The sequence below is a fragment of the Gambusia affinis genome, linkage group LG02 (genome assembly GCF_019740435.1).
Source record: "Gambusia affinis linkage group LG02, SWU_Gaff_1.0, whole genome shotgun sequence".
Lineage (NCBI taxonomy): Eukaryota > Metazoa > Chordata > Actinopteri > Cyprinodontiformes > Poeciliidae > Gambusia > Gambusia affinis.
In genome coordinates, this window is record NC_057869.1 from 7,025,165 (window position 1) to 7,044,555 (window position 19,391).

Here is a 19,391-nt window from a genome sequence, read left to right on the forward strand (position 1 = left end):
TACATGCAGGTAAATATGTCCCTACAAATTTCCACAAGATGGCGCAATTTCACACTAAACTCCACGAATGAAAGTCTTCTTTTGACCCTTTATGCCAAGCCATTTGTGTTTGTATTCAAAATTCCGCTTGCCATAGCCTACTCTATAAAGTTGAATGAGTTTTAACTTGAGCCCCCGCCCCTTTTATTCTTGATGACCCTTCCTAATTATATCTTAAATGTTTTTTGTTTTTTTTTTCTCAACTGAATGCATTAAATAAAATTTTATAACATTGTCAGTGTCTTTAAATTAATGCTACAGGTTTAGATCTATTGTCTGTGTTACAATTAAACCATTTCTAGGGGGCCCCTGAATGTCTGGAGGGCCCCTACCAGCAGATTCTGAGTTTTCTTTGCCTTGACATCCCAGACTTACAATTCTAGATTTCAGAAATTCTAACATCCAAAAAACATATAGAGTTAACCCTTTGGAGCTTTTTTGATCTATAAATCAGTCTGCAGCCAAGTTGTTCTAGAGGTTAAGTAGATATTATTAGGACTTAATTAGTAAAATGGCAGCAAATTTGCTTATTTTGTAACTTCATAAAGAGCGACCTTCCCCCTAATGGTCTGTATAACACCTACAGCAGGGGTCCCCAAAGTCGGTCCTCGAGGGTCGGCATCCTGCATGTTTTAGCTCTCCCCCGTATTAGCACCAACAACCTTTTCAGCATGTCAATGTTCTTCTTAGGCCTTCTAATGAGCCATCATTTGATCCAGGTGTGTTAAACCAGGGAGAGAACTAAAACATGCAGGAGGCCGGCCCTCGAGGACCGACTTTGGGGACCCCTCACCTATAGTCTCAGAACAGCTCAGCTCTCCAGGACTATAAGCAGCAGACAAAGCAATTTTATACCTGTTGGGGAAAATATAGACTTGCTTTGCATTGTCCCCAGATGATGGCAATGATATAGTAAGATCCAATTAAATTCTTGATTAATATGGGTTGTTGCTATGTTGTTGTACGGTGTTTTAAGATCTTGTTCAATGTGCCCTTTTTTAACTTTGAGCCCCTTCCCCTCCAAAGGTTTCTGACCATGTAAGTACTATAAATAAATACTTACAAATATACAAATTAGCAAACCCATCTGGTTTTTGGGTAGGTTTATTAGGTGAATTGGAAACAGTAAAAATAGTAAAGACACAAGTAATGGCCAGAAACCTTTCACATTATCTTATATAAAGCAGCCAGTCTTCTGTTTTGCCAAAGGCTCTTTAATTTAAGCATAATTTTATCTCTCAGATTTTCCTTTAGGTGCACATTTAAAATGTGCTTATAGTTTGATGAGAAACCTTAATGGGATAAAGATTATGAACAAGATCCTTAGCAGTGTGCAAATATCTCTGACTGTACTACTACCAGCTTCTTTGTTGCTGAATTTCTAAGCTTGAAGGAGATTAATCCCAATTATGTCTACATATTTTTTGCAAAATATATAGAGTCAAAATAACCACATTTATTGATGACAGTGACAAAGTGCACAAGCTTTAGAAAAAAATACAAGATATAATGACTATGTTGTTAAGACCTAACAAAGAATCTTAATATAAAAATACAAGTAGACAAAACTACTGCAATGTTCCATCAGGGCGCAAACCTATATAGCATCTAGAGGCAACCTGTGCCTTTTCTACCAAATAAATCTGTCTGCACCATAAGAGAACTGCAACAGAGAGACCCCAACAAGATCTGGTCTCTCTTTTGTGCAATTCCCCTGTATGTAACATACAAAGTGCTAACCATACAAAGAATAACAAGCCTTTGAATTCTACTTTCTAACATCCAGATTGTACTGAGTACTCCCATCACACAAAATAACAATGTGTAAAATATTCACTATATATGCAGGACTAAATGTAAGAAGCAAATTCTGAAAGCACCATTCTCGGTCACATTGTGCGTGTACACTTTTTGCACATGGAGAAAATTAATACAACTGATACATTTATGTAAAGCTGTGCTTTTTACACTGATCCCTGGCCAGTATATATTCATATGGTGTAAAACAGAATTTGTAGAATCAAAATTTGTAAAATAGCCAATATCTCTTGGCACTGTATAACACTGCAATGCAATGTAGACATACCTGATGTCAGTCTTCCTCAAAAAAAAAGAAAAAAGAAAAAAAGGGGGTCATATTAAAAAAAAAATGTCCATCAGTCATACAATTAGAAAAATCACACAGAAATAAAGCAATTTGCCAGGTGCATACATTTAGCCTGTGTAAAAGGCCTTGAAATGCCATTCTACCAGCTGAGATTGGTTATACAGGCTGGAGGTACATGTGTTCCTTAGAAGCTTGCAGAGTGGCCAAGGACAAAAAAACAAAAAAAAAAACTCGTAACAGTGTGCACTGAAACAACCTCAAGTTGTGTGTGATTAACACTGATGACCTCATAAGACCATCATCACCTGATGTGAAACATTTTGGTAAATGTTCAGCAACCAAGCCAGTCCTTTGTGATTTCTCCCAACTTGACAATCTTCAAACTGCTGTCTTCAAGTTTGAAATAGTGGCTTCCTTTGAAGAAGTAGCTGTAATCTGCAAAGAGACAAGCATAACATTCACATTCATGTTTCAGGGTTAAAACATTATGAAGTTTTGTTTTAAACTGCTTGTGTTAAAAAAGAGCAAATCTGGATGAAAATTGTAACACATTTATGGGCCTTTAAATTAGTAAAATTGTGTAATATTTTTCAATTGTGAATGAATTATGAAAAAGAAATACCCAATCCATCTCAGTTGAAGTTAAAATTTGATAAATGTTCCTTGTGAAATATGTTAAGTGGTGCACAGAAGCACCTTTGTCGACAGTTACAGACTTGCCTTATATAAATGTGTGTATGTGATGCTTGTGTGCATGGTAGCAGACCAGTAATGGAAAACTTCAGGGAAATAATTTGCATAGCCTCTAAAACCCCGTGGACACATAGCTGACTGTAAGGAAAACATTTGCTCGCATTTTTGAAAATTCCCCTTTATGCATAGTTAATAATGGTCATCTGCTGTCTAAACAGATGTCTTATTTTCTAATTAACCCCATCATGATCCTAAAGACATATTTTCAGCATGTCAATGTTCTTCTTAGGCCTTCTATGAGGCCTAAGAAGAATTATACACAAGTGTCAATACCATGTCAAATACAGAGGGGGCAGCATTGTGCTCTGTGTCTTGCTGTGGAAATAACTGATGGGACTCAACAAAATGCTTGTCATAATGAACACTATGTGGAAATATTAAAGCAACATCTCACGAAATCAGGGAAGTAGCCCAAGGAAGCTGACACTTGGGCAAAAACAGACTGTAACTGTCTCTCAAATGGACAGTAGCTTAAGAATAGAAGCAAATGTAATTGTACATTGGTTTTAGGAAAACAAAGACAATGTTTGGAGCGGCCATCACAAGCTCAGAACAATTAAAGTTTCATTACCAGAACTGAACATGTGCTTGTAAACCAGGTAGCCTACAAACCTGACTCAGATACGGCAGTTCTGTGAGGAAGAATTGGTCAAAATTCCTCAAACTATAATGAGATGCTTGTGGAAAGATACTAAAACTGTTAGGAAAGGCATACAACAAAGGACATGCAAATTATCTTTAGAATGTAAATAATGTTTTTCAAAAACTCCCTATAATGCTCTCATCACTTAGGCATTTAGCAAACAAATATGTTTAGTATTCCTATCTGATTTAAAAGAGGGAAAGCTCAGTCTGACGTAATGGCAAAGTGAGATAAATGTTTATGTCTTTTTAAGCAATCTATCTAAATGTTTGTTTTCATAGCATACCCTGAAGACAATGCGATCAAAAACTATTGTGTATTCACTTATTGCAAATCACAGACTGAACAACTTAAAGCATTTCCTCTGTCTTCCATAATTATAAACAGATCACAGTCTGACTTCAGGTCTGCTGCTTTTATGCATCCTTGAAGATTTCTGAATCTGTTCCTTTAAAACATGGTTCCCAACTTCTGAATGAAGCTTTAAATGAAATAAAGCTCTGGTCAAGATCAGCAAATTTAAACCAAAATAGCACCATATGTCATAAAAGAAAAGAAAATGGAAAAAAAAAACTTTACTAAAGTTGTTGCACTGATGCTTAAGGTGCCTTCAGGTTTCTAAAAGTTAACATCTAGATTAAAAAGCTGCTCACAAGTTGACAACCATTTGAGTGTCCAGGGATCTGTAGTCTACATGTCAAGATATGTTCTATATATGACCATGTAAGTGTTATCTGTTATACCAGAGGATTGTTATCATAATAATGTAGAAAATAGGTCATTTCCACATTATTATGAGAATACAGAAAATTTCAAAATACTGCTATTTTATTAGCATTTCTGTGGTTTACATAGTTTATAATCAAATTAAAATCCTAAAAAAGATTCACAAATAGCACAACCAAGTAGGCAGATGTTGAAGCTTTTGGTTAAACTGATAAATTAGTTTTCATTTATGTCCATACCCTAAAGAACATCCTTGTTCCTTTGATGATGTAAAGTGACATAATTGTAAATTTCTGATTAGTTTGAAACAAATGTTACCACAACTAGTAGTGTCACTTTGGTACAAGCAATATGTCATAGATGTAGATAAACCAAAAGGGAACAAATTCTCTGAGCCTTGTACTGTTTGTTAAAGCATGCGATTTTAAAAGTAGTTTGTCATTAAGGACAGGTGTATCTATATCCTGCCAGAAATGCCAAACCACAAAACAAAAACTGCCACACAGAAATTTGCATGTATTTAATATGACTTAAAAATGTAATTTTACCAATGCCGTTCAGACTGAAAGCAGAGTCAATGTCATCAGGAATGCCGTTCCAAGATTCAGCAATAAGCTTGGGGAAGCCAGGGTCCATTGCCTTACTACTTTCATCGTATCTATATGTATAAAAAAAAACAACATAGCAGTCAGAAATTAAAATACATCCTTTTGGAAGAGTATAATAAGCATACTGTCACATTTTCCTTTGAGACTGCTGATAAAACAGTGAGTCAACACTCCAAATTTCCATGCTATGTAAGCTCTAACAGATGCAGAATGGTTTACAGTGTAGTTTAGGTCTTACCAAAAACACAAACCTAATCCAGATGCAGCACTAGTACCGCTTTAAAAGGTTATGATATCAGAGGTATCATAATGTTAACTTAAGAGGTAGGATGTGTTTTGCAGCTTTGCAAATAGCTGAATAACATGTCCCTGTCCTCACCTCCAGAATTTGTCTGCAGAAAATAAGTAAGTCTTCCTGTTCTTCCTGAAGTTGAAGGCAGCATCAATTTGCTGCACATCTGTAGGGAGGCCAAGGCTGGAGAGCCTCATAGGGTAACCTCTTTCCAGCTCATCGGCTTTGTATACCCACATCTCATCACCTGGGATCAAAGAAAACAGCCAAGTGGAAGAATTTGACATACACAGCTCGTCACTGAGTTTTAGTAATAGAAGATATAGCTTTATGTTGACCTTATAAACAAAACATTTCAATCAAGCACTTCTTTTATTAATCTAAACACACATTTAATGAAATTATTGGACAACTATTCTTAAATAAACTCAAAGTCTTCAAGGCTAGATAATATATTGTGCAACTCTTCCCAATTTTCTGGGATATTTTCATATTATTGTAATGCTGAGAATGTTTCTAAAACCACTAATGACTATGGTGGAATATCTTAGGAGCACACCACAAGCAAGTACTCAGCCAACATTCCTGTAACTCATTGGCTTCAGAATTTGGTGATCAAGTGGTAAAATGGTGGTAAAGCATTGAAGAAAACATGCAAAAGAGAATCTCGTCACAGAAAATCTCCTCATAATAATCAGAGATTAAGGCTCAGTATGATCCAGATTGATTGTTTCTTAAATATCTTTTGTTTTCCAGCAAACCTGAGAAGAAGACTGTTTTCTCCTCCACTGGGTTTTCATAGGCAGCGTCTATCTTCGCAGGGAGGTCAGGCCAGTAGGTGGCCACTAGCATAGGGCCACTGGGTTTGCTCCTGAAGTTCACTGACCTGAACAGGAACCTGGCAGAAAGAGAACGAGTGAGTGATCGTGCAACAGACGAGCCAGGGAAAGAAATTAGCCTGATAGGCAAACCGACACGGAGAGGGGTTGATCTGAAGGTGGGGGAAGAGCATGTGTACTTTGAGTTCTGCAGTTTAGTGCAAGTGCTTCACTGGGCCAGCCAGCTACAATGGCCTGATTCATGAGCATCTGGTTCTCATTAGAACTGAGGCTGCAGACGCCAGCAGAACAAGACCCATCTTGCCTGGATTTCCAATACGCAGCTGAAAAATAACAGCAGCAGTTCCCCGAACTCTTTTCCACTGACCTATTTCCTAAATGGAAAAAAAAGTTGCCAATAGCAAAAATTAGCCTGATCATTTTGAAATGAAGATGGACATAGCAGACGTTTTATGGATCTGTCAAAGTTTACTTTGCCTTCCTTTTCAATAAAAGGCAAAGTTGACAAGCTAACAGAGAGAGTTCTCTACAACAACCCTTTAGCTACATTTCTATTATTCTTACAAAACTTTTAGGTTGGTACAGTATTGAGTGTTATTTTTTTTGCTGCATCACTTACATTCTCACAACAGGCTCTGTTGGAAGGTTAACCTAAAGCAGTGCATGTTCTTGTGCCTCTAAAATGCAGTACAGTTATACAATAGTATGATTTGGGCATAAGGACTATGACAAAAACAAATTCTTTGGTGAAAACATTTTTTAAATTCAATAGGCAAATTTAACAGACAATGGCCATGGTCTTCAGGATGCATCACTATGTTTCACAGTAAGACCTGTGCATATTACAGACAGAAAATAATGCTATGGTAGCTTTATAATTTAGAGTTCTCAAATGCTCAAAGCCCAATAATTATTGGTGTAGTAAGCTTTGAGCACAGGCTTTAAATAGTAATGTCTTTGCAAAACAGGCTAGTTGTATTCATGGCTAAGAAAATCTTCTAAGAATGCACAATATAAACTTGTGTAGATCAGTATTATGCAATTTTATTTAAAATGGCAAGAGGTTCTTCAGCTGATATTTGTCCACATTGCTCTAATCCTTGTGAAATGTTTTCTAAGTCTGTCAGTCACAGTGCAACTATTTGTGTTATTAATAAAGCAGAACAGAAATTTTAAATTTTTCATCCTGAAACCAGTCACGTGTGCTGGTATCCCAAGTGCATGAGCAGATGTAACTGGTAGGGAGTCTAATCAGTAGGTTTCTATGCAACAGAGTTTATAATAGTGTTTTTCTTAAGTCTCCAGACAGACAGTTTTATGCTGACCTCAGGGAGTGCTGGGAGCATTACTCACTGCACTGTGTTAAGATTTGTGGGACATCACACAGGTGCTGATTCAGCATAACGACAGACTCCAGTTTTACAATCCAAGAGTCAACAAAGCTACAGTACTACAGACATGTCAGCGTCAGTCGTTTTTTAAAGCTACAGAATTTTGCTTGTACTAAAGGCTTATTTACAAGGCATAAGCATTATCTGGGAACCCCATGTAATAAATGAATTACTCCCCAATATCTGCTTTTTATGTGGCGGATTGGTAGAGGATCCTGAGGATTTGCTGAAATTTACGGTCATCTCCCACATATGACGATAACGCGCCTTTTCAAGTGAACCTGAGGAATGATGTGAGTTGATGTTAGGACAACTTTTCAGGCTATGGCCACAGCTCAGTGCTGTGTTACTGCAAGAGCTAGCAAGCTGTAAAACAGAAGGCTACAAACAGAAGAAAAGGATTCTTATGGTGGCTCATGATGCAAACCACCATTTGTATCTTATCTGGTCCTTCTCTTCAGCCGTTCCTGTTTGGTGTTGCACTTTGCTGATCTATAGGGTTTTTCTGGTCCAGGACCCAAAAGGTTTTCAATACACTCCAACGCAGCCTCCATTTGTTGCCCTAAAGCAAATAAAAATTTGCCCAGGAAACAAAAAACGCCCAATTGCGTATTGGATCCCACCCATTTCTGTCCAAATTACGGCGATGCCTATTCACATTGGATTATCACAGGACCTGGGAGTTCAACAAAAAATGTAGTAGGTAATTTGCAAGGGAATTTTTACTTTACAAATCACTGACATGGCCGATTTGCACAACTTAAGAACACAGACAACCTCTGCAATTATTACAAATAGCATGTGGTCCCCAGGTTAAACTAATTTAATGCAAATAGGGCTTGCGACTCTATAAAACACAAATAACTTCAAGGCATCTCATTAGGTGAGACTGGTTTGAGACAGCTTATTGTTTTCTCTCTCTTATATTCACCCCAAATTTAGGTCTTTTGGTGCATGATCACATTCTAACACAAAAACAACATTCACATAACAGAATGGGGCTAAAACATTATGCCTGCTGTGTGATTCAACAAAACAAAATGTCCTTGCCTGCCCAAATATTCAGCAAGAAAGTAAGTAACTCTCACTTACTGAACTCAAAACTCTTCCCTTTCTTCCACTGCTTAAATCTTCAGCCCTCTAAAGCTTTGAATGGATTTAGGTTTCAACTCAGCTTGATTTCAAACAACCTAGCCAAAGTTTCATGGTCCAAAGAGCACTCTGTGAGCTTCTGTGCTGCTCTGGTGCTCACTTTAAATGTGAGGATAAAACCCACCGTGAAATGAAAAGTTTTGGGGGGATTTTTGCAATAAAGTAAGATCTGTGAGCTATGTGGTTTCAAACTCACCAGTTAGAAACTGAAAGAAACAAGAGATCCTCTGCTGACAAAGTCTATCTTTCTACCCATTAACCCAATGTTGACAGCTATGCAACATAAACCTGTCCTCATATTTCCTACAAATTCCCATTCAAATCAGGCAAAAGCAAACAACTGCTCATATACAAATGCTCTGCTTGGTGAACTTTGCAAAACATTAAGATGCATCGGCGCCGGTAGAGGACAGGATTGCAGACTGTTGTGATGACTAATGAATTTTTTGTTTGCCTCTGTACGGGAAAGGGAATTAGCTTGTTTTTCTTCTGCTAAGTTTTACATTTATGCTCACCACAGGATATATCATTTCAATCTGACTGTTGAAGATTGTTTCTCTGAAACCAAATCTCAAATATCTATTGAGTTTTGACCATTTCAGTGTTGTTTTGCTAATCAGTGCAGAGTTGGCATGCCCAGATGTTGAGTAGGAGTCTACTGCTTGTGGTTAAGAACTGAGAGATCAGGCTCTGTTTCCTGCCAACCACACACAACACATGTGGTGCGAGACAATGGTCACCCTTTGATTTCTTATCGGTAGCTGGGCTATCAGGCTGCAACCTTTAGGTACCCAGACAGGGATATTTGAGGAAGTTATTTTTTTCACAAAATATCTTGTGATAGGGCTTGGGATACACCAAGGGTGCCATTCTTGCAAGAACAGCTACTGATAAAGACCATTAACACTCAAATCTAATCTTTTACAGACTTTTAACCACAAAATGCCCTCATCCCACACTGATGGCATGCCGATTCTAAAAAAATGCAGGAATGTTACAAACCTATATTACGTTCAGTGCGTACGTATCTCTTTCATACTTTTACCGTTAATGTTAAATATTTAGAATATTTTTAAGTTTTATAATTTGTTAACTATAAATTGTGAAAAATGCATTAAAATATAGCTGGAGACGGTATATTATCAAAATTGAAATTCATGCCTCTTCCTGAGTTAAAAGCAATGAGGTCAAAAAATACTAGAATGCCATTTTTCTATTTGCTGTGGAAATGTGATTTGTTCACCGTCTACTGAAATGCGCTTGTGATATTTTTATTTGGCATTTAATACCAGAAGCTGCCAAGAGATTTAGTGCTGGCAGAAAAGAAACACAGAAACATATTGGTTTTGACTTCCAAAAACCAATATGTTTTTGCCTAGCTAAAGTGGAAACCAGTCCTGAGCAACCTACAATGTCTTAGTTGCAATATTTTTTTTGCAGCACTGTATTCTTTGTGGTGTAAACTTTCAGCAAAATTTGTTTTGTCTTTGACATCTTCGGCACCACTGGCTTTCATAAAGAAGGTTCATCTACATATTTAATTTAGTTAAGAAGTAATAAGAGTGGGCAACCATCTAAACATCCAATGTCCTCTTCCAGCCACTGCCTCCCAGTCATAGGAATCTCTGTAATTGAGAGGTAGCAAACTGGTCTGAACAGTTGATGTTCTGTTAGTTGAGCATAAAAAATTAAACTGTGGAACCACAAGCTTACAGTGATCTATTCAATTTGAGCCAACATTCTGACTGTAAAGTTTAGTTTTCATGGGGTAGAAGTACTATCAGCATTTATGTTTTACTTTGTTGATTTTTGTGGGGAGGGAGCAACTGGAAACCCATCACAAATTATTAAATTTACTTTAGTGCGATTAATAAAAAATAGTTCTTAATATTAAAATATATAATATATTATTCTAGTTTTGATATATCCAGAATCAACTTATAAATAAATAAATAGATCAGCATTTAGAACTGAGTTTTTAAAATATTTTTTATATATTTTATGAAACAAAATATGTGACTCATTTATCTATGATATTATTGATATCATAGATAATGATATCAATACCAAATTTGCATAAATATCCCCAACATTAATCTGAACAACAACATTTATAACTGAAAATGTCAACCAAATCTGCAAGGCTGCTTCCTCATTTGCCTGCACACATGCTAAAGCTCTCTTAGTGCAGCATGTTACATTTTAAGCTATTACCTGTCTTTGAAGAAAAACGTCTCTCCTCTGATTTGTGCAACAGCATCAAAGATAACTGGATCTTTACAAAGGTCCATTGGAGTGACAGGACCCTGGGTTGGAGGCAAAGGCTTGTCGGTTGACACACCTGTTGTCAGATATACCAGGAAATTTTACTCTCATTCTTCTCTGCTTCCCAATTAAGATAATCATTCTTTTAGAAAATGGTATGAAATTTCTTCTCACCATAGAGCTCTTGGATGCCTTGGATGTCATCCTGAGAAAGTCTGAAGTCTTTCATAAAAGTATAGACAGGAGCCATCAGAGCTCCTGGGTCCTGAGAATGCTCCAAACCAAGGGCGTGACCAAACTCATGGGCCGCCACCAGGAACAAGCTATAGCCTGAAAACAATCCAATCAAATGGTATTGTGAGTCATTTTTATTTGGTTTCAAGTTAAATGAGGCAGGTTTATGACTGGAATTTCCACAATTTCCTTCATAGTAGTCTACATTTATGCAGTCTTGGTTTTATGCAACTTAAAGCAAAATAAAATATAAGTAATTAGATTTTTCTATGTGGTCTTTAAACTTGGGTGTTTTCTCAAAAATACACTAACATCAATCTGTAAGTCTCAAAGCTATTGCACCTTGGTCAGGACAGAAACCCCATTTCCGGTCATCGTCGTAGTTCTTAGTGGTAGCACACCACTTTTTCCCATCACTGCGTCCAGAAGAAGTGCAGGAGTCATAGCTGTCTCCAAGAAAGGTGAAAGGAAAGACACAAGGGCTTCCCTCTGCATTTCCTCCCACTGTTGACATTGCTGAACACCACAGTAGATTATTTTAGAGGTTTGTGCAGTAAAGTTTAGAGTGCTTGAAAACATTTTGGCATTTGACTCAAAGTTAGGTTTTGCGGGCTGTACTTTGAAACAAATGTGGATGAAATGAAAATTAACCAGCACAATACAAATATTAGCTGAACCACAGCAGGAGCAGAGTCAAAAAGCAAAACCAAAATTGATGTGTTTTTCGAGGTAACATTTTCTGTTTGACATCACAGTTTTTGACCTTATTGTTACTGGTTTCTAACTCTTCACCTACTTCTCCATTTAACCCAAAACACATCTTACTGACTGAATGGAAAGTAAAGCAGTGCACATTAAAATAGTTTAACTGTAATTAAGCTAACCACAGCAAGGCTGAAAAGCCCCAGTTGAAGAACTCCTGCCAGCAAGTATGGAAAAGCACTGTACAATAGGGATAAACACACAAGAAACTTGAACAACATCTACTTTAACAAACTCAAAGAGGGGCCTTCAAAACAGTATACAAATTTATGTGACTGTTATTGCTTCCTATAAAGTCTTATACAATTTTAGATTATTCAATATTGGGGTGATGTATACTGGGCATATCAGGGAGCAGATGAAAACACCTACCAGTTTCAGGGCAGAAGCCATAGGATTTGTCACGGTCATAGTCCTCAGTGGTGGCACACCAGCGGTATCCATCATCCCTGCCCTGCGTGGTGCAGCTGTCGTAACTTTCTCCCTGAAAGCTGAAGGGGAATTTACAAGGTGCGCCCTCTCCATTACCACCAAGGGTGAAAAGTACTGTAAAAATAGAAAAAAAAGTATGTGTAAGCTTTGTGTATTGCTATAAAGACATGACACGTTGTAACTTTTAGTGACAAGATAGAAATGTCATCATAAAATGCCATTAATGACGATGTAAGACAAAGAGCCAAAGACAAAAAGCAAACATTTTCCACATCAATATTAGCCAGATTTTAACAGAATAAGCAGCTCTGGTAAAATCAATTCTCAAACATGTTCACATTATCTGAAACATCTTAGTACACATGTACTTTGGTAGATGCTTGGACCAGGTATGCATCAATTCTTATACCATGAACACCAGAGATAAACAAAGTGGTTAGTAAAGCCTAGTGTTCTGAACATGGAAAAGAAATGCTCCATAATTCACTCTAGAGCAAGGAAATAACATGCTTTCCTGGCATACAGTTCAACCTACTTTCTTCCTGTCCAAAAAAAACAGAAGGGTTTTGAGTGTAGAAATAATTGTATAATATTGTTATAAAGTCTGAAATAAAGCTGGAATAAAGAGGCCAGAACGTAATTGATTGTTCAGAGAATTTAAGCTGACATATGCCAGGAGACTCTGCCAAGCCTTTCTGACTTCCAAATTTGAGAAGTGTGTGACAAGCTTACACTCGTGAGGGCAGAAGCCATATTTCCCCTCTTCATCAAAGTTGTAGGTGGTGGAGCACCACAGGAATCCATCGTCTCGACCCTGAGATGTACAGCTGTTGTACTCGGTCCCCATGAACAGGAAAGGGAATTTGCAGAACTCTCCATCAGCATTGCCAAACTTCACTTTCACCACTGTCAAAACAAAAGTTGTCTTGTTGATGATGCTCTAGACGCTTATTCACATAACATCAATTATCTGCAAAATGACAGATGAATGTCAGTGTCTTAAAAATCATAAATTTGTTTACAAGTAAATGCAGAAAGCAATAATAAAATGATTTAATAGTAATACTAAATGTAGTTGACCCCAAAAATATTTAAAAAGCTTAGTAGCATGTGATTACAATGAAATGCCAAGAAAGAAAAGCACATTTAAAATGTAGACTTTTTGTAAATCAGGAGATTAACACAAAATTAATTTATTAATGAATAAAACTTGGAACAAATCTATCTGGGTCATATAGTGTAATTCCAAAAGTTTCTTTTTTCTAATCAGCCTCCAGATGGCTTCAACTTCATATACTGACTGCCAGTATCTTCAGACAAAGATTTAAAAAAATTCCAAACAAACTAGGGTAAAGCTGCCTTACCGTTTTTAAAATATCACCTAATATACTACAGCAATTAAATGTACAATAATGCTTTTTTTCCTGTATGTAGACTGAGTAAATATACACCAAAATTTGTATCTGCTACAGAAGGGTTAAGTCAGATTAGCTGAACATTCTCAGCATGTTATTTCAGTTGTCTCCCAGTTTAATTACACTGCAGCTCATATTTTTCATCCACTTTAAACTTAACAAAAGTATTTAGTACTGTTAACACAACATCAGACATACTTAATGTTAAACTGTTTTACACTGGAAATACATGAATAAAATAGTCTTGGAGAAAATAATGGACAAACATATGAGTTTTACATTGTCTAAGTTCTGAAATACAAACTAAAGCAATTACAAGCCCAGAGAAGTGTATGACTGTTTTTAACTTCTCTGGCAGCAATGATTGTGTCGGTTTCAAAGTTTAACCACTGTGAAATAAACTGAAGTTACGACAGTGGAACGCCACATTCCTTAGGTTTCTTTCATCTTGTTCCAAACACAAATTGTTGCAGACGTTTGCCATAGAAAATCTAATTTACACTTTGCTACAGAAACCCATTTCCATAAAGTGACTGCAAAAGTTATAAATCTTTGATTCCAGTTTTTGATTGTCATTTTAGATCTGGATAATTTATGCAATGAAACATTTTTTAAAAATGTTTCAATGCTTTCAAAATGTTTTGTTTCCTCAAAACTGCAGCTTTTTAGCAAATGACAACAGTTTATAAGATAAACTGTGGATTTAGTCTGAAATTTTGAACAAGCACACCTATTATGTGTGCTTGTTCTCTTCTGTGCTTCTGTGCTATAACCCACAATTCCTCCCACATAGTGGAGTCTGCCAAAAACTTGATAAATTATTACTTTTCCTGTAACATTAGGTTATTTCTCTGACATTAGCACAGCTATGAGCAGGGTGTGAGCAGTGCGTGCAAGAGCTTGATTAACACTGCTAAAATATTCCTCTTCGATCTCATTGGTTGGTTCTTACTGGGAATGTTGTATTGCTGCAACTGTTGGAGGAGTTTTTTGTTCTTTTTTGCAGATTACCTATTTCATTTTCTACTCCCATGACAGAGATAGTTTTAACAAATATGTAAATATATATATATTTTTTATAAAAGTTACCTACTTCAGTTTTAAAGTTTTAAAGTAGTAGTAAGCTATCAAAATTTGTTAAATATCCAGTTCAAGCTCAAAAGTGCACAGATGATCTGCATCCCTCAATCACTACTGTGGTAGGAGGATCCTCTCGTAATATACAGAAACAGCCCAGTTTTGGACCCTACACTGGAAATACTCTCAACATTCAGTCAGGGTATCATAACAGATCCAAAAACATGGAATTTTGGGGAATAACATTAATGGCATCTAAACCAACCAAGGAGCCTTTGAAATACATTTTAAAAATAATTGAAAAGTAGAAATATGCTTGGATCATATAGAACCTTTAGCAGTATAAAAAACTATTTTTTTTTTCTCATGTGCTTTTCATAGTGTAACGTATGGAATCAGTGCTCAATTACCTTGGCCCTCTCCTAAGGTCCACTGCTCATCATCATCAAAATGGGAATCACCCCCAATTCCTGGTCCTGGAGCAAAAGCATGAGCCAGGAGACCATCTTTGCCATCAAAAGGATAACCATCTCCATGTTCTGTTGACACACATCCAAACAAAGATTAAACTTTTTTTTTTCCCTACAACAATATTACTATTCTAGTGCCCATAACAATAATTTTATGTCCTCTGGAGAAGCTTTGTTTGTCCTTCACTGTAATTACCAGATTCTTTCTCAAAGTGGTTGGCTGTGGCCAGACAGAGTGATATTTTAACACTTTAAGTAAATATCAAGTGCTTATTTTAGTTGGAATGACTGGAATGACCTTTACAAAGACCACAGTTCCCACTCTTTTATTATATGCTCCTTAAATATAAGATGGTCATGTGCAGAGTCACCATAAAAACATTTGTGTTATTATTGGTCCTTTGCAAACAGCCTGTAGACATCTGAACTTTTGCTCAACTCTTTTCTGGATAGGGAGGTGCTTAAGGGAGGGAAACAAAAATCAATGCTGTATATTAAGAATATTAAACATAATTCACATTACAAACATAGCATACCATTGCGGCCAAAATTAACCATTATGTCAGCTTCTCCATCCATGATGCGATTAAAAGAAAGTGGCGTAACATCACTCCACACTTTAAAGGCTCTGTAGAAAGCGTCATTTATGACTTCCTCGTCCAGGTCAGGAGTGTAGCCCAGGATTCTACAAAGAAATACCAACGTGTTAATTTAAAATGAGACTACAAATGCACACATACTCCTTGAAAAGATCAAACATCTCGTACTCCTTGAAAAGATCAAAATGTCGCATAGCTCTCCTCTCTTCTCAAGATAATGGAAAAAAAGCTGGACAGTATGAGTCATCTATGAAAGCGTTTCCCGAAACTCTTGAAATTAAGCAATAAATCCTAAATCTGTTGACCGAGTTTACTTTGTGCTTTTCTTTAAAACCATGCACGACTTGTTGTTGTTTTTGTCAAACAGTTTTGTGGAAAACATACCAACAGGCAGGCTGTAATGACTATGACACATAAATCCACTATGTTGTGATTCTAAAACAGCACCATAGCAAAATTCTTGATGCATACTCCACGGCTATGCTGGTTAAAGAAGTAAAAAAAAAAATCCAAGCACTTAAAACCGTTTGGAAAGGGGAGGAGGTGAGGAACGGAGGCTTAGGGGAGTTTTTTAAGTGTCAGTTGGAAGCAAGTACCATGATACATCTGGAATGCTTTGATTTATTGAAAACTTGTAATGAGACAAGTAAATAATACATTGTTTCAATGGATGACATTAAATTAGCCAAATACACCCAACATGTGTATTTTTAATAGGTCCCTTTAGAGTTGACCAGTACTTTGATGTTTGAATATTTGACAAGTTCCAAGTTAAAAAGTAGGAAGTAGGAATTGTAGGTGTTGCAGAGACCAAGTTACTGGAACATTACACAAAAGTCCCTACGGGTCTGACCTGTAGGTAATGTCCTTCTTCTGCCACTTGGGTCTCCTATGGAAGAAGTTGTAATTGGCCACATCCGGGACACCACAGCGAGGTTTTTTCATGATCTCCACCGTCTTGGCATCTATTTCTCCGGTTTCTTGCAAGGAGAAAAACTTCTGCATTTTCTTCAAAGTATCTTTGAGCACCATAAGGTTGCATCTGTCTTGTGGGCATCCATAAAACTTATTCAGATAGTGCTACAGGAGATGTACAAGATAAAAAAGATGGAAATTAATTCCTCACATTTGTATTTATATAAAAACAATAGCTTTTTATTCTGAGCATAACACAACGGTTTTTGCTTACAAAAGCAAAGCTTCTACAGCAGCTTTTAGATGTACATTCTGTAAGATAGACTAAACAACAAACTCACCAGAGCAACTTCTTTGTCTGTTCTCGGGGTATCGTCTCCGGGAAACCTGATTATAGGAGATGGGCGAGCATTTGTTGCTTGAAAAGCGATAAACTGAAGCAAAAACACTTTTAAAATAACCCGATGACACCTAGATATCGTCGGAAAGCCCATTTTCGCAGGGCAACACTCTCGTAAGTTTGGTTTAAAAGCTGTTTTCGGAGTGGTTGCTGCTTTCTGTCCGTCAGCGTGTGATGCCTTTGCTCTTCTGCAGATTCTTTCCCCCCCCTTTAGGACGTCCTGCACAGCGGCTGCATAAACTTTCAAAGTTGTGCTTGTTCGTGCAGTTTTTCTCTCCGTCGCTTTCTGCGCAGTCTCCAGGCAGAGTTAGAGTGGGGGAGTCATACATTTTTGGTAGAGTGTATCACTCAGTATTATTCTAAGAAGACCAAAACAAGCAATATGTGGAGGGAAAGGTTTCATTTCAGACAGGAAAAGTGATTAATGCAATCTGCACGCAAAAATGTTCGCCGTTGACCAAACAGCTGAGAAAATGTTTTACATTTATTAAATACATCCCGGATGGAAACGATTTATTTTTCCAAAGCAGAGTTTTAGTCCTACTCCTTGGTGATAACGAACGCGGCTATATAACTATTCCAGCATAATACGTTTTCAGTCTGACCCCATGAATAAAATATTATACACTTGTGTGTCTTCTCTACAGTTACAGTCACAAACAGTTTGCGTTTTAAATTGCCGGAGTTGGTTGGTGCCAATATCCTGCACATCTGTTTATTTCAGCCTCTCCCTCTCTCTTAAATGTTTTTTTTTTTTCAATTTCACACCATCTGGGAAATTGTTTTTCATCTACAGGGAGGCATTGTATCAATACAGTAAAGTACCTTGTCCTAAAACAATGATTCAATATTTAGGCTCATCTCAATAAATTAGAATAATTAAAATATGTAATTTATTTTGGAAAAGACTATGGTAATTGATTCATTACACACAAACTAAAATATCCTATGCATTTATTTCTTATTTCTTCACGGAGAGGGAATGTCACAAATATAAGTTACTAAAGAAGCCAGCTGCTGAAACAGTGTTGTATTAATGCACATTAAACAAAGGTTAAGTGGAAGGATAAAGTTTGTTAGAAGAAGGTGCTGACATAGTCTAGATAAAGAAAGGAGAGGCACTGATTTAGTAATGATTTGGTTTATATGAGTCATCAGCGGGTGTTGGTTAACTGTGTTTTGTCAGTCCAAGGTTTACACAGCTTTCTGCCAGCAAAATGTAACATGCCACAGAAAAGAACACAAAGAAGACAGTGAAAATGGTGATTTCTTTTTTTTGCTAAATATAGTTGATGTCATGAAAAACAATATAGCTTAAACAGCCGCTTGAGGTTTAAAATGGTAAACTTTGTGTTTGAATTTAGCTTATTTACATAGTAAATATGACTTGTTTCAAGTTTAGGGGAAACTTACAGCTGATTAACACAGAGGGGTTTATTTGCTATTCACACAATGTTGTTATTTGTTTCAACCAAAAAGATAAAAGTTTGAAAGAAACATGACTCCTTTCAATAACAACCCAGTTTATGGTTCCAGGCCATACACTTGAATTTTACCCAGATAACCTTTGTTACCGGGATAAATGCTACAAGACAAAAAAACAGAATTCTCAACACTGCAACACACACAAACCAATTTCGCTCACCAACATTGTTGGTGAGTTGAGAAATTTTGCCAAACCATTCTAGACCAAACTTGAGTACAGAGTAAACAAACATGGCCGACTGAGAAGAAGCAATGGCGGTAGTTTGTGGACTATGCTTAATAGAAAAACGCAATAGGAAAAGATGTCTCTGGAGTGCCATAACAGGTTTTTTTTTATCTTCTGTATTTTAGATTCTCCTCTTTGTTTCAATCACCTTAGGAAATAATCAATGATTATATCGAGTGTCTATCAGTATTTAGTCCTGTGGCATTACCAACTTTTGCATTCCTTTGGATCATAGAATAGGTTATTGTAGTATATGTGATTTCTTCAGACTATAGCATTACATTCTAGGAAGCCTATCTGGAAATGTTGAAAGAGAAAGAGTGAGCTCCTTATAAACTGAGCCAATCCTATAAACATTTCCTGCTGATCATTTGGAAAGTGGATATTGGAATGCTTATGAGGGGGACATAAATGCTCTGCAAAAATATTTAATTTGTGCAAAGGTTCAAATGCAAGACCTGTGTAAATGTCAGGTTGCGGGTTTTCCCTCAATAATTGTGTAGTAAGAAAGATGAGAGGCGATAATTTGATTTCCAGCCTCTGGACAGAAATGATTTGTAA

The 19,391-nt window shown here is 36.8% G+C and overlaps 1 protein-coding gene across 1 annotated transcript; it reads right to left on the minus strand.

Annotated features, from left to right (window-relative positions):
- Nucleotides 1-1,475: 1,475 nt before the first annotated feature.
- Nucleotides 1,476-17,410, minus strand: mmp2 (matrix metallopeptidase 2). The gene is made up of 13 exons (XM_044133282.1): nucleotides 17,061-17,410; nucleotides 16,658-16,884; nucleotides 15,742-15,890; nucleotides 15,146-15,274; nucleotides 12,976-13,149; nucleotides 12,184-12,357; nucleotides 11,392-11,565; nucleotides 10,990-11,145; nucleotides 10,765-10,891; nucleotides 5,930-6,066; nucleotides 5,256-5,415; nucleotides 4,817-4,926; nucleotides 1,476-2,581 (listed from the first exon to the last, which is right to left on the minus strand). The coding sequence occupies exons 1-13, from the start codon at nucleotides 17,211-17,213 to the stop codon at nucleotides 2,478-2,480; spliced, it is 1,974 nt and encodes a 657-aa protein (XP_043989217.1). The 5' UTR covers nucleotides 17,214-17,410; the 3' UTR covers nucleotides 1,476-2,477.
- Between the last annotated feature and the right edge of the window lie 1,981 nt (nucleotides 17,411-19,391).

Coding starts and splice junctions, on each gene's coding strand:
- mmp2 (XM_044133282.1), bottom strand. CDS start 17,213: ATGGGCTTTCCGACGATATCTAGGTGTCATCGGGTTATTTTAAAAGTG. Junction 11,146..11,391: donor GGGTTTCTGTCCTGACCAAG/GTGCAATAGCTT, acceptor GATTGTTTTCAG/GCTATAGCTTGTTCCTGGTG. Junction 10,892..10,989: donor AGGCATCCAAGAGCTCTATG/GTGAGAAGAAAT, acceptor ATCTGACAACAG/GTGTGTCAACCGACAAGCCT.